The sequence below is a fragment of the Pelobates fuscus genome, chromosome 4, assembly GCF_036172605.1.
Source record: "Pelobates fuscus isolate aPelFus1 chromosome 4, aPelFus1.pri, whole genome shotgun sequence".
Classification (NCBI taxonomy): domain Eukaryota; kingdom Metazoa; phylum Chordata; class Amphibia; order Anura; family Pelobatidae; genus Pelobates; species Pelobates fuscus.
This window is the reverse complement of record NC_086320.1, coordinates 290,862,518-290,878,977: the sequence shown is the minus strand read 5'-3', so window position 1 is coordinate 290,878,977 and position 16,460 is coordinate 290,862,518. Positions and strand designations below refer to the sequence as shown.

General features: G+C 36.2%; 2 protein-coding genes across 2 annotated transcripts in view; both read left to right on the top strand.

The window, feature by feature from the left end:
• SLC4A7 (solute carrier family 4 member 7) overlaps positions 1–16,460 on the top strand; it is a 551,990-nt gene that overhangs the window by 250,657 nt on the left and 284,873 nt on the right. The window lies entirely within an intron of this gene.
• NEK10 (NIMA related kinase 10) overlaps positions 1–16,460 on the top strand; it is a 194,354-nt gene that overhangs the window by 83,388 nt on the left and 94,506 nt on the right. The window contains exons 18-22 of the mRNA XM_063452208.1: positions 415–543; positions 2,124–2,261; positions 3,040–3,085; positions 3,556–3,677; positions 8,180–8,282. Of these exons, the coding sequence (XP_063308278.1) occupies positions 415–543; positions 2,124–2,261; positions 3,040–3,085; positions 3,556–3,677; positions 8,180–8,282 (538 nt within the window). The remainder of the gene's footprint in view (positions 1–414; positions 544–2,123; positions 2,262–3,039; positions 3,086–3,555; positions 3,678–8,179; positions 8,283–16,460) is intronic.

Below are 16,460 nucleotides of genomic sequence, written 5' to 3'. Positions count from 1 at the left end.
CCTCCTGTGGAGCAGTAGCCTCCCCAAGAGCTTCTGTTAGCTATACTGACCAGAGGCTGGTTTATTGGCTGTCAGCATTACTTGAGTGTTCTCTGCCAATGAGCACCCCCTTTCACCACTAAGCTTAGCTCAGTGCAGGACCTAAGGTAAGTTGTCAAACCAATCTTAAACTATTTAACTACTTACACTGGATTAGCGCTAGGGAGCTCCAGGCACCATAACCTCTACAGCATTTAACACATCATTAGTACATTTCTGATGTAGTCTAGCAATATCTTGGATGGCAAAGTTTGTTATCACTACACTAAATATTTGCTCTACTTTAGTCTTCGTTGTGTATTTGCATCTGACAATTGAGTTATTTGTTTGTTTTAACAATGAGAGATAACCAATATAATATATTATAATTTTCAGGAAGATGAGCTAAAACAGATTGCTGATAATATAGAAGGAATCAATCAGAATAAATCACCTACAAAATTTATTGGAAACTATGCTATTTTAGATCACCTTGGGAGTGGAGCTTTTGGAAGTGTATACAAGGTGAGCTTTGCTTTTCTAGCATTTCTAAAGGCTCACTAAAGGTTGTTTATCTTATCTGTTATTAATGTGCTAGAAAAACAAATATTATAACATTCCTACCTTGTTCCATAATGTTATGAACTTAAATATGAAGCAAATAAAAGTCATGTTATATTTTCCACTTTGTTGTGTGCTTACTCTACATTATTTTTTCTATTTTCCATTATTTTAATGTTTTTGTGAGCCATTATAACTTAAAGAAATTATAGACAAGTGAAAGCTCTAAAGTTTTGTTCTTAGGGCATGGAAGAGATAGGAGGAACCGGTTAAGGCACTTCGACGTACAACATCTTTGGATTCTCGACATGAGATACAAGTAAAGAGAGTTATTATTGCATAACAATAACAAAACAGGCTTTTGAATTGAAAATAGGCTATTGGGTATTAGAGATTTAGAGATAATGAAGTAATAGAAAAAAGAGGAAATCGAAAAAGAGAAATGGGGAAAATGACTGAGGAAAGAAGGGAAAAATAAAAAAGTGAAAAGGAATAGAAATTGAATTAGCCGTTGAAAGGTTTTCGAAGGATTTAGCAAGAAAAAAAAAGGAGTAGAATGGTGTGAGGACGTGAACAAAGGTGGAAAGTTAGGTAACTGAAAGAAGAAGGAAAATGTTGTAAAAGAGATGAAAAAGGCATATTCATATATTAAAGAATCCCTGGAGAAAGAGAGCTGTGCCGCGATGGTGACAGGGAACGGGAAACTTGCGATAACGGAGATTGGTAAAAGAAGAATAAAGAAAAGAAAGAAAACTATTTAACAAAGAACACAAAAGACTGCAGACAACAGAGGGGGCTAAGGCAAGGCAAGGCAGGGATATAACAGGGAGAAGATATTAGAAGTAAAACGGAAAACAAGTTAGAAGGGCAGAATGAAAGGTTTAAGCTCAGAAGGGTAACAGTAGTAGACCAAATGGGTGATGATACACATAGGGTGATGATACACATTAAAAAGCAACAAAGCCTTGGGTGGGGGAACACAAGGTGAAATAAGTGAGAGAATATTTTTTTTTCAGCAGTCTTTAGGAGAGTCAAATGGGTTAAAGGCTAAATATTTACTAATGTCTTAGCATATTTAAGTATTTAGTTGTACAATACCTTGTATGTTGTGTGATATTTATTACTTTTCATTTCCTCATCTATTGTTACAACTTGGTAATTTTGCTTAAATATTGCACTTTGGTTTTTCAATGCATTAAAAATTAATAATTTGTGGATAGTTCTCAGGGTGTACAGTAGCATTATAGCGTGTGGCCTAATTCTTGTGAGCCATGAAGACAAAACACGTAACCATGCACACTTGTGAGGTCATCCTTCTACTGTATGATGTCACTGCTACAGAACAAAAGTCATAAACATAGCAATTATTATGCAGGATCCCGTAGAACTTGGTGACTTACATGCTACTGATCATGACAGAGATATCTCAGAAAAGTGTATTTTTAGGAAGTCTGTAGACTGTAGCTAATGTGCTTTTGGATAGAATAATACAAGATGCATTCTTTTTTCTTATCTCATGTTTTCTAATAAAACCTTTTGTGCAGGTCAGAAAACGCAGCGGACAAATTCTCTTTGCAATGAAGGAGATTAATTTACACAATCCGGCTTTTGGAAAAGACAAAAAAGACCGTGATAACAATGCAGAGAACATTGTTTCTGAGCTGTCAATAATCAAGGAACAAGTACGTTTGTCTTTATACTAATATTTTCAATTTATTTTAATATCCTTTCTTGTATGCTGAATAACAATATTTAAATGTGGTTTGATTATTTTTTTTTATTGAAATACACTCCTTCATTTTCTTGAATACTTAAGTAAAAGCTGTTAAAGTTTCTCGTATTATGGAGCCAGCTACCTTTATTTAAATGTAAATTAGATTTTATGGCAAAAACAGCATCTCTACAGTAAACAACGTAACAAGGGCTGTTGTAGAGAGGATGCTGAATATTATGTGTGTCAAGAACCACAGAAGAACCACTGTCATGCCATGGGTAACCAAATTTGGGTCTCAATGGGGGACTGTGTGGAAAATAAGTTGATGTGTGTGAGTGCAGTGTGGGCCATTGGTAGCATAATGCTGAAAGTTGACTGAGACTGGTACAGTGGACACATAAGTTGCACAACACAGTTACCATGCTCCCAACCTCCCTCCATATTATTTGCCTAAAGTGCCAATCAATCCCATCAACCCTCCAACTTGCTTTCAACACTGGCAGTACCTTACCCATCCACCCTGCAACCTTTTTTTTCATTACAATATTCAACAATGTAAAGCATGCCATTCCTTTCACTACTTGGTAATGCTGACTCATGACTGCATTAAATCCAGCCAAAGATGCAATGTCAACAGTAATTTACCATGTCACATTTATATTTGATTTTTAAATATTACATTCTATGATCTATCAAACTCTTCCTTCCTATGTTTAATTTAGTCTATACTGTATGCTTTTTTACAGCTGTGCCACCCAAATATAGTGCGGTACTATAGAACGTTTTTAGAAAGTAAGTATCATCTAGTCTAGTATGTAATTAAGGTTATGTGTAATCTTACTTGTAAAATAATGTGGACAATACCTCTTCTAAAGAAATTTTTTACTAAACACTTTAAACGCTGGAGATTACAAGAGGCTTAATGACCATCTAGGGCTGCTGGTATCTTCATACAGAGATTATTACCTTAGCAACTGTACAGTTTGTCGTGTCAAATTTAATTTATGTTAAGCTTAAAGTACTGTAAAAAGCTGCAGATAAGTTATTGGAGTGATATAAATAGATGTTACTTTGCTGATAAACAGGAAGAAGATGTCCTACTGACTAAATGAACCTCTGTAGAACCTCGGAAATATATTGTTCACAGTTGCAGACTTCCTATTGCATCATCAAACCTTGAAAAAAAATGTCTTGGAATAAACTTGTTAGCGATGGTCTGAACATTGCAAAAAAATAATGCTTCTTTATTGTGATTACCATAGATGACAATCTATATGTTGTTATGGAACTCATTGAAGGAGCTCCTCTTGGAGAGCACTTTAAATCTCTGAAGGAGAAGAAGCAGTATTTTATAGAAGAACGGCTTTGGAACATATTCATACAGGTGAAAATAGTATAAAAATATGTTAAAATTGTACATTTTACTTACTTATTAACATATATATATATATATATATATATATATATACATGAGGCTTTTGAGATGTGCAGTTGAACACTTACAAGTAGGCTCATTCATGAAAACATATTAAATAATCTACTTGGCAAACTAGTAGAAATGATTTTGCATATGGGCAGCTATTGTGTTGGCTCACTAATAGACATCTATTAGAAAGCTTAATCAAGTCACCTAAAACTTTTACAAGCAGTCAAATCGATGTATGGTCTAGACAAGCATAGATTGTCTTGTGACAGCACGTAATGGAGAGTGGGTGGGTGAATAGCTGTGGTGATCAGTTCATGATCAATAGTCTAACTTAAAGAGAAGATTTTGTTGGGCCTAAACACATCAGTTTACAAGGTAAATTGTAGCCATTTTTAAAGGGAAGCAATACACAAACATTTACTTACTAGATTGTATAGACAATGCATTCGAACAGGCAAAACATTAAATTATAAACATAAAATGAAAATAAAAAGATATTCACATTCAAATATCTTGAAGCTACACAGCTAAAAGAGACTATTTGCAGCTATAAGATAACCCCTCCCTTACCTAGAAGAGATCTTATCCTATAAATCCCTGTCCATTGATGCTTTATGGAATACATATTTTATTTCCCAGTAACAGTTCACATTAGTTGCGCGAAACTAGCTAATACACTGATAAACGGGCATCTGCTATCAGTTTATACACAACTTGGTTTACAGTTTTTAAACTGGGCTTTGCCACAAGAGGTCTTGATCACAAGAGCTCCAGACCACACATGCACTTGGCCTCAGCTTGTCTCTCTGGAGAGGACAGAGTCATTTTCCCTGCTTGTATTTGTGGTGCGTGTATGACACACAGACACGACAAACAAAACTAACATGTCAAAAGAGGAAATGCAAAGTGTAGCAGAACCTCTCTGGCTGTCCAACACATTTCCTTCATATTTTTTTATTTGAACATAAAAGGTTTTAGTATGGACTTCTATTAGACTGTGTATAGATTGTGTATAGGAAGGTGTACCCCTCCCCCGTTTCCTGTCCCATTGTTTCCAGCAGGGCGTTGTCCCAGGCACACTGCCAGACTAGTTGGAACTGGTTTGCGCTGGAAAGTTTGGGCTGGAAAGCCATGCTTTAGTGGTCCTAAAGGGAACTCCACCTAACTTTTTAACCCTGATTACTCCTGAACCCGATCTGGGTGATTTTTGAATGTTATTCACCCAGATTAGGTCCATCAGGGGATACCACATTTAGGGGTGTACCCTATGTATTTGGGGTACATCTAGAACTTGGGGAAAAATTGTACATTTTAATTCTGTTAACAGATAAACTGATGGGAGGAGATGTGTGGCTTGTACCTTGTAATTTATTGGTTAATGTACTAATTATTGTGGGTGGCTCCCTTGCACGGGAGCATTGCATAAAAGCAGGGATTGTGTGATTAAAAGTTAGTTAAGTTCTACTCCTGATACTGTGTGTCGTCCAGTTATTGGGAAAGGTGATGGGATATTATTGGATTGCCTTGCTGATTGTGCTTGTTACCCTTTTGGATTTACTACCCTTTCCTGAGCCATTCTAGGATACCAGTGAAAATAGGCTTTGGGAAATCAGCTCTCCGCTACACAAAGTCTCTTTATTCTAGCCAACCAAGACATTTTCCAGATGCTTTTCAAGCATTCATGACTAGTAGACTGGTGCATTTAAATTCATAAGAACTGGGATTAACCCAAATTTCAGACAATTGGCGGATTATCCAAATTCCATAACTCTGAAGCATGAAGCACCACATGGATGAATAATTGTCAAGTAATCTGACAATGGATGTGCATATTTGTCTGTTTTTGTAATTTCCATCCATGGTGCCAAAAAAAAACGGTATTAGATGGGAATAAAGTTGATTGAAGGCCACTAAATTGAGTTTATTCACAGATCAAGCGAGAAGCGACCGGAGGAGCAGTGAAATAAATGCAGATTTTTTTTTACTGCTCAACTCTCTTTTCCCCTCATTTAGTTACTTTTTCTCACTTGATCTGTGACCCAATTAGAACTAAAATGCACCTATCAGTGTACTGCGAAATACATACATACTATTTATATTTTGTAGTACTCTGATTTGCCCAATTTTTGGTTCATCTGAATCATTTTCCCAAATATATAGCATGGACAATATTTGAATTAGACAAAATGTCACTGGGCAAATATCAGACTACCCGAATACATTTTTGCGCCATGCACAAGTCTGTCTATGGAACTTAGAATGTCTGTTTAATGAACACTATTTTGCAAAAGCCCGATTTTTCATATTATGTAATTCTAAAATGAACAAAATGTGATTGTCAATTACCAGTTATGGGAAAATATATTTTAGCACTAATTATATGTACTTCCACTTAACTTTCATTTTGGGAAATAACAAGGCCATCCTAAAACAGTCACACAAAGATGTGTTTAAAATACATGTTCTGAAAAACATGCTCACATTCACATTTTACAATATATTCTTCTATCTTCTAATCTGGATTAAAGGGAAACTTGCCGCTCTGGAAAGCTCATTATCAAATTCAGCCCTCCCTCAAGTTTCCTAAGAAAAGAAGTTACCTATAATCCAGTGAGAATGCTACCTTTTCTCAAAATCTTTGCCCCACCACCCAAAGAGAAGCATTGGGATGCAGACAGCATACACAGCAAATGCCCCGATCATCCATTGCTGCTTTATGAGAAGCCCTCCCTTCTGCCTGAATTAGGACGGGAATGATCATTACTATCATTGTGATAGCCAATAAAAATCAGACTTGGTGACAGCCAATGGATGTTACCAAGACGGTTTATAAAACTTCCAATTTTTCTTTAAACTGACATTTTTATACAATTAGACAAAGGGCACAGACAGTCAGCCGTCAGAGCACTTTAGCAAGCTGAGGTGGTTTATGAGCTTGGTGTTTCTTAAAATTAAACATTGACCATCTCCTATACCCCCTATATCTTGTGTTAAAGCAGCTCTGTCAATCTCATTGACGTTCCAACACAATCCAAAGATTCTGTAAGACAAAGTATGGAGTACTTTATCTTACAGTCATGCCTGAGGTTGACAAAAGGCACAGATCCTCTGTCAACTTTAGTCCAATCCCAGCAGCTATCACTAGTTATGGCTGTGGGATTCAAGCACTGTTTCACTCATTGTGAGATATGGAGGCTCACACGGGAAAGCCCGTAGAGCTCAGTGTTGTACGCTTGTGCATGCACAAGAGTACAGTGCTGACACAGCTCCTGGCAGATAAAGTGCCAGGAACCGAAGAGAGTCTCCAGGACCAAGATGGCAGTTTTCAAAGGACAGCTTCCGGCAGGTAAAAACTAGGTTTGACTGCACCCTACATCCAGTGAACCCTAACTGAAAATGTCGCCACGGGGAGCCTTGCAAAATATGCAAAGACCCTGAAAGTGACAAATCTGCTTTTGTAAAACTTTTTTTTTTAAACATTTTGTAAAAATCTGTTAAATTTATATTAAAGATTTAGCAAATTATAACACAATGCATTTCAGTCCAGTCACTTTGAGTGCGCACAATACAAATGAGGAGGAGAAATAAAAACTTTGTTTAATTTCTCCTTTTTGTCTCTATGCTGACTGCAAGGGCAGAGCTCATAACAAGGTCTGAAAATAAGCTAAGATAGAGGTGCCCACTTGCAGGGTGAATATGTGAGGATGGATACATTTCATTTTAGGTTTCAGACATCACAAATACATATTTTTTAATTATAGGGATATGTAAACATAATATTAAAAATTCCAAGAAGTACCACATTGGGAAATTTAGCCCAAAATAGCCAGGCTGGGGCCAGCGCTCTTGACAGCTCTATGTTTTATCTGTCCTCCTTATGTACTGGTCACATGCACACATAGACAAGCAACCACACATAGAGCCACATATAAACACAAACTGACAGTCAAATATATGCATAAATACACACAGTCACATACATACATACAAAACACACATTCACACACATACACAGTCATACACATAGATGCACACATACACACAGTCATATAGATGCACATAAGCACACACATATATACCCAAAAAGTAATGTACATACACAGACACACAAACACACACACATAGAGTCACATACATAGACAGATACCATTACATACAGCTATTTACATACATGCACACACATTTACATGCAAAACCCTCTTTACTGCTCCCCTTGCTTAATGGCTTACACTAAAATATGTGCTTGGCTGTAAGTAAAGATGGGTTAGAGATTTTTTTCCCATATCTGCTATAGCCTAAATTTTGCATTTTGGTTTTCAATTCACTACATTTTGTTCTTTTGACAGAATAAATAAAATAATAATTAAAAAACCATAATGTTGAAACAGTTATTTTAATAAGGTGTTTTAAGATAGAACCAACATATGTATCTCGGCTAAAGTGTTTCTCTCTTAATTTAGCTGTGTTTAGCACTGAGGTATTTGCACAAGGAAAAAAGAATTGTCCACAGAGATTTATCACCTAACAATATAATGCTTGGAGAAAGAGATAAAGTTACAGTTAGTAAGTATTGACATAAAATAATGCTTTTCTATTGCACTTGAAATCTGGCATTGTGCTATACAAGCTCTTATCCATCAGGCTCTTTAGTAACACCTTCACACCTCCCTTCCTATCTAATCTATTCCCCTATTCAACTTGCCACATTATTTTATGGTTATATTTTTGTAATTAATTTTAACATTTGCCTTTTATAAAGTATCACTTCTCTGTATTTGTCGATGGACATTGCAAGTGTGTTAAATATCCAGAAATATAAATCTGACAATTTCTAGCCCCTTTTATGGCTGTACTGTCTGCAATGGTGTGATAAAAGAGCCAAAATATTTATTGATCATGTCATTTACTGCTAAGTATTCAGAAGCTGTAACTCAAACTCTTCATCTCGATCACAGTCCTTTTATCTGTACATTGTCTTATCTGCAGATCATATTTTTTTGTTTCGCTTGCACATTAATAGCTACTTTAAGCCACTTGAACACTTATTCACTGTTCCCATGTATTGCCAGTGCCAATATTGTAACGTGTACATGTTGTTTGTAAAATACTCTAAAATACTCTAAATCATTGGTCTGCTGGTGCCCATTACTGTTCCTTGATTGTCTATTCAGTTCCTCAGTGTCAATCTCAGCAAGGTATATGCAACATAAGATGTGCAAAATCAGTATGATCGACTTTATTTTTTTTCATCATAGGTTAGTCTCCATGGTAATGTAAGGAGGATTACTTACTAACTCTATTGTTAGTAAGTGTATACTACTGTGTTGTGGGACACTGTGTATACTAACATCAGCTACAGTTATAACACAATTACATTTAAGTCAGTTACAAGCTACTATTAATATTATTTTCTTGTTGTATGAATAGTGAGCAGGAATCATAGCAACTCTGCAGACACTAGAGGGGCAGGAGTTCCTTCATGTGTGGAAGGAGTAAAAAAAAGACATTTTGATTGATGAATTTTGTTTGGATTTTAGCGAGAATATGGGCAAACCATAAATATATTTATTTCAGTCCTGTACCCACTAGTTCATTTGCGATACAACTAATCACTCCATAAATTCACCTTTCCTATATTCTTGAAGCCAAACATCTGTCTAACTCTGCATCAGCAATGCCTCTATATGTATAATATGTCCATGTATTGAGATGAAAATAGAGTATTACTATTAGTATATATCTAATGTATAGTATAGCAAAAATGTTTAGTGCTTAACATCATATATTTAAGAAAGTGTGGATGTGCATTGAATCCTTTTGTTATGCTTTCTAATTTCAATTACAATTTTAAGTTAATTATATTTTAGTCAAATATCTATCTGTCTGTCTGCCTGCCTGTCTATCTATTAATTTATTAATGCACTATCCAATGTAAAAACTGTCATTCTATTGTCTTACCACTGTGGGGTGCTGTTGGTCTTTGCATATAATAGTGTTTTTTCTTCTGTTTTATTTCAAGAACAGAAAACTCAGTAAATTATTCTGAAATGTATAGATAGTGATTCTTTTCATAGATATATTTCACACTTCCAAAACAACTTGCAATTTTTTCGATGCAAACTGGTGCAATTCTGCTGCAATGTGCTAAATAATGCTAAATCACACTGGGACATAATTGACTGTACTGCTCATATGTTATTTCTTAAATAGTTTTAGATCCATAAATTCTGAATTTCAATATTTACAGTAAAATTTATTGCACAACATATATTCCTTAACAAAGAAAAGATGAAGGGAAAAAAGTGCCATCATCATTTTACAATATGCAGTATACATAAGACAGTTTGTTTTATTTCAGTTTCTCAAATTAAAATGACTTAGATGTAGCAAGACAAGATGTATTCTTTGGTATATCAGTGGCATTTATTTTCACGCTCAAAACTCACACACTGACCATGGGGATTCTGATACGGATACATTTATCTTTAACACTCAGTATTAGATATACCGATGGTCACAATATCTTCTGAAATGCAAATTGGGGCCAGTTGTAAGGTATATAAAAATAGTATAAACCTCGAGCACGTCCTGTAAGATAGTAGGTTTAGCGTGCCATAATCTCTGAAAAGGCAGTGTTTACAGCAAAAAGACCGCAGGGACAGGGCGTAGACACCAGCACAACTACATTAAGCTTTCCCTTTAATGTTATACTAGCAAAAGTCCATATTCTAAGTGACAGACATGCATGCTGGCCACCTATTCAATAATGTAATCAAAATGACAAACAATAAATTGCAATCTAATAAACTGGATTGCATGGTTCTCTCTAACAAGTAGTATAGCATTAATTAAAAGCTATTGTGACACTTTCCATGTAATTTTAAATCTGTGCTAGGATATTAAGTACACGTTGTAAAACAATCTGTAGCTTTGCATTTTATATTTTATATATATATATATCTATATATATATATTCTATAAGCATTCCATTAAATACAAATATTTACCTAATGGCATGAAAAACTAGTTGTAAAAAGCTAATTAAGAGTTAGATGGAGCGACTGCATTAACATGTCCTTGAGGCTACATACTCTTGTACCACTTTTGTACAGAATGTGTAATCTGTTTATAAGTGTAACATAAATCTATTAAACACATGACACAGCTTGTCCTTGTTGACTGTGTAGAATATATTTATTGCATTTGTATATCAAGTGTTATCTGCTGGTCAACAAGAGGAAAAAAAAAGCTGTGTATAGATTGGAAGAAGAGTGGATAGGTTATGGCTTTAGTTGTATATATCTGTACTTGTGCCCTTGACTTCTTCTAACATTATTACGGGTACAGTTAAAGATAAGTGTAAAGTGCTCGTAAGAAAAATGGTCTTTAAGCACGCAGTATACCATGGAGGGAATACAATAAACAGAAGTATTTACAGCTAATGCATAGTATGTGAAAAAAATGTTGCAGTAATGATTGTTCCATCTAACTTTTAATATTTGTACATTAACCCACACAAATCAGCATAGCGCGTGCACTAATTAAAAATAATTTTCTATCAAAACAGAATTAATAATGCCCCCTCTTTTTATTTTATCCTCATGATCCAAATTCACAAATTCACATATAAATAACATTGCTTTTTTAACATTAGCATATACTATAGCGTGGGGGTCATCATCCTTCTTGTCCCCATGTAACAAGTATTTTATTTTGTTATATGATCCTTCTCATTTACTTTATCTGATCTGGGTGCAAGGCATGACTTTTGGCAATAAAATACATTTATGACTTACTATCTGTTTTGTTTTCTATTTATACTCTGTTTATTCCTGTAATAAAAGAGATAATGTTACAGCTGTGTGAATACAGTATAAAATAATTATCATTACCCCCCACCTTATGGTCAGGTAGATAAGAGGATATAGAGGAGCACCATATGCTGGTCCTGTCCTAATACTGTACTCATACTCTCAATTTCCACCATGAAAATTGCATAATTATGGAAGCTAAATATTTTACAGGCTTGTGGGCCTTGTGAATAGCAGGCATATTTTTCACTGCTCTTCCCAGATCCTATTACTGATAAAATGATCTGTTGTAAATAAAGTTATTTTGCATGTGAAAAACCTCATTAGCAACTGAACAGTTAAGTCTATTGCTGCCACCAACACATATTGACTTATCTGTGACATCATGTGATGACCTCACAATACATACACATGTGTTGCGGTTGCCGGCTCGCCGTGTGGTAAAGCTGTGCCCGACCGGCACAGTCTAGCCGACGGCACAAGCTTACCTGCTCACCGGCGAGCCGACAGCCGCTTCTCCGCATCCTCCGACCGTCGCGCCCGGATCCAAAATGGCACTGACCGCGTGGTCGCGCCTAAACTCAGCTCCGCCCCCGAAGTTTATACGGATGCACGCACGTTCTGGGGTCAGAGGCCGCTCTCTGACCAATCAGACCTTTGAGAGGGATATTTAAATCCCTAACTCACCCCAGTACCTTGCCCTGTCGTGGTTTCCTGTTCCTGGTTTCCTGAGAGTGCTTTATATTTGTGAATCTGATTTCCTGGTATCCTGATCTTGGCTTTTCCCTGGTTATTCTGAATTCTGGTTTCCCTGACTTGGCTTGTCTTTACGGTATTGTGTATTTTCTGGCTTCCTTGACCTCGGCTTTCCCTTTGACCATTTTCTGTCTCTAGCGTATTAGTCCGGCCATTCTAAGGTCCGGTTTACGCTCTGTCCTTTTATTTTCCTTGTCTTGTCTATGTATATGTTAACATAGTTTCTGCGTGCTGGACCACACTAGTAGTCGTGACAACATGAGTGCATTGTCCACAGTTATCTTCAGCAGAAGGACTGGCAGCAGTAGGACCTGAGGCAAAATTGTACTCTCTCTATTTTCTCATCTCCTCATTTGGCAAATAACAAATGGGAAAAGGGATGAATTGATCATGGTAACAGTGTAGAGAGAAAGAGAGGGTAGTGGATGCATGGAATAGCCTTCCAGCTGAAGTGGTAGAGGTTAACACAGTAAAGGAGTTTAAGCATGCGTGGGATAGGCATAAGGCTATCCTAACTATAAGATAAGGCCAGGGACTAATGAAAGTATTTTTTCAAAATTGGGCAGACTAGATGGGCCGAATGGTTCTTATCTGCCGTCACATTCTATGTTTCTATGTTTCTATGAGAGAGAAGAAACAAAATGGGGAATCATGTATTATGAGAAAATGATGTATATTCCAAAAATTGAGAGCTAATAAGACTTGTGGGAATAATAGTTGAAAGTGAATTAACTAGTACTTACTGTTTTCTGTTAACAAACATATTTGTATTAATTTAATGTCATATACGTAAAGTTTTACATTACTGCCAGTGTCGCAAACAGTCTGACAGTCCAACTGTCTGGTCTGTAGAATACTCAGGAAGCACATCAGCTCAGACAAGAAGAATAGGGATTATTCCAATACCAAAGAATTATGCTTTAAAATACTAGTTTTGTAAATGTGTATATTACATCTTTGATTTAAAACATATATAATGTATACATTGTTTGAGTTTATATGTATGCCTTTTACAGCGCAATGTTACATTTGTAATTCATTTTATTTTCTCAATTTAAAAATACTTATCCTGCTGCTTTCACTGGCTCCATGTTTAAACCATTTTTTTTTCACCAGTATGTCAGACTTTTTTTGGTGTGATACATGGAAGCTATGACATCATGACATCAAATAGAGAATTACACGCAGAGCCTCAGCCACTGCTGCACTTTAGAAAGGCTGATATGCACACACATATGCTAATCAATTGTAGGATATTTAGAATTATAGGAGATGAGAATATTATTTTCTTAAAATTGATAGTTTCCTCCTTTATTTAAATGAAGGTTAATTAAATTAACAAAATTATTTAAGTCTTTACAATATTAATCTTGTCAATGATCAGCAATCTTTGAAATGTATATGATGGTGATACACCTGAATAGTAACCAGCTCGTTACTGCCCACCTGTGAATTTATTTAACATGCCACCTACTGGGCATGGGTGGGCATATGATCTACTGTAAAATGCATTAACCATGCACTTAATATATACTTATGCTATAGCCATAGCAATATATGCAAACAGACACATAATTATTATTTTTTTTTTGCAAGTGGTATCTTTATTACTTCAGTGGTAGTTCAGACAATCTGTCAATATAGTGTAATGATATAGATCTTATTGACCAAAACATTACCATTTCAAAACTCATCCAACCATGTCTTTATAGACCTTGCTTTGTGCACTGGGGCACAGTCATACTGGAATAGAAAAGAGCCTTCCCCAAACTGTTCCCACAAAGTTGGAAACATGTGATTGTCCAAAATATCTTTGGTTTGCTGAAGCATTAAGATTTCCTTTCACTGGAGGTAAGGGGCCTACCCTAACTCCTGAAAATCAGCCCCATAACATTATCCCTCCTCCACCAAACTTTACAGTTGGCACAATGCATGCAGGAAACAATTTTCCTGGCATCCGCAAATCCAGGACTAACCCATCAGACTGCCAAACAGAGAAACATAATTCTTCACTCCATAGAACATGCCTCGACTGCTCTAGAGTCCAGTGACTGTGTTCTTTACACCACTTGAGTCAATGCTTGGCATTGTACTTGGTCATGTGAGGCACGCATGAAGCTGCTCGGCTGTGGAAACCCATTCCACAGTTTTTGTGCTGATATTAATGCCAGTGGAAGTTTGGAACTCTTCAGCTTTGGAATCAACAGAGTGTTGGCAACTTTTACGCACCATGCGCCTTAGCACTCGGTGACCCAGCTCTGTGACTGTACATGGTCTTCTGCTCTATAGCCGTGCTGCTGCTGTTCTTAAACTATTCCACTTTCCAATTATACTGCTTACAGTTGACTGTGGAATATCTAGCAGGGATAAAATGTCACAAACTGACTTATTGCAAAGGTGGCATCCTATCACGCCTGAATTTACTGAGCTCCTCAGAAAGAGCCATTTTTTTCGACAAATGTTTGTAAATACAGACTGCATGGCTAGGTTCTTGATTTTATAAACCAGTGGCAATGGGTCTAATAGAACCACCTGAATTCTATAATTAACACGTGCTTCACAATATTTCTGTCATTATATTGTACGTGTTTGCCTATGTAGCTGTGTATTTTTGAATATATGTGGGATGCTAGGTGAGTGGTAAGGTGGAGGGGCATGCACATATGGGGCTGGGCAGCTAAAAAGCTAAATGTTCAGATAAATAGGACATGTAATTGAAAATAGGTCACGCTACAGTAACAGAAAAATAATATGTAGTGGTAATATACTCACATATAATGAATAAGGCAAAAAATATTTTCTAATAGTCCTAATACTTAGTAGGCTGCTATAGGGTCCAGTTGACCTGTAGATACTTGAATAGGTTGTAAGTCCAATACGGTACTGGATCTTCAGGTACTGAAGTCGTCTTGACTCATATTTGGATATGTGGACATAAAAAGAAAAAAGTACTCCAATAGTGCAAATTGCGAACTTACAAGTAAATGAGTTACAAATACACAACAGGGAGGTAATCCACTCACCTATTGAGGATCATAGACTAGCTCAAGTATATCTGGCATTCAGTGGCGTCGATCCCCCACTGGTAGGATATAGGTGTTGGTAATCGGAAGAGCTCCTCGGTATGTAGAGAGATAAAAGCCAAATATAGTGCTCTCTGTATATATTGTAAAACAGGTAAATTGTGAAGAAATAAAATACTCACATTGGCATGAGCAAGATACTGTTCAATATGATACCAATATTTATATCCGCTTTAGCTTCTATTTGATCATATAGCCCTGACCCAATATCTATTTGTTTAAATAGGACATGTAACCTATTATGCTTAATTCAAGCAAAACTAAAGAAACAGGTGTACTCTACATCCATCACGATCCTTTTATTTTATGACCTGGAGCGACGAGGTGAAAACTTTACTTTGTGTTCTCTGTAATACTTTGAATAAAACAATCACTTCAATTCTATTGTAAATCAGTTGCCTTGTTGTGCTTTCTAAATCCTGTTTTAAATATTTATCTGCCTTTGATGCTCCTTTGTCTATGCATATTTTATTATTTTCTGCATGGCTCTATTGTAATGGGCACCATAGGACACCTTATAAATTAGGGTTATTGTTAACAATAATAAAGGGGATAACAATGGACTATCTGTAATTACATGGCTTATAGCAATATGACTATTTATTGAGCTTTGCAGATACAATACGCATATATGATGTAACCCTGTGATGTACAATGGGAGCCTTTCATTTTTTTCACATTGAAAAAAACATTTCAGTATGATGTGCGGAACGGATGAGCCGTTTAAAACTATGCTGTTTTAAACTCTGTTGCATTTAAGTCATCTGTTCCAGATTTCTCAGTAGGCAGATTAGGCATCTGCCTAGTGGTGCCTTTGTTTCAGGGGCACTTCCTTGGAAATGCAGAAGTAAGGTTATTTGTGTCAGTATTACATTTTTTGCATAAATTCTAGTGGATACTAACACTTATTAATATATTCTCACCAACTGTGTTTTACACTTACACTGTGAACTCACACTCTGAATGCTGCACTCAAGCCAGGGGTGTCTTTACTACAGGGTATAAAGGGCACATGCCATATGCTCCATAATTTGCAGGGGCACATAGAAGTTACCCATTGCCTTGGGTGCAGGCACTTGCTTTGCACCAAC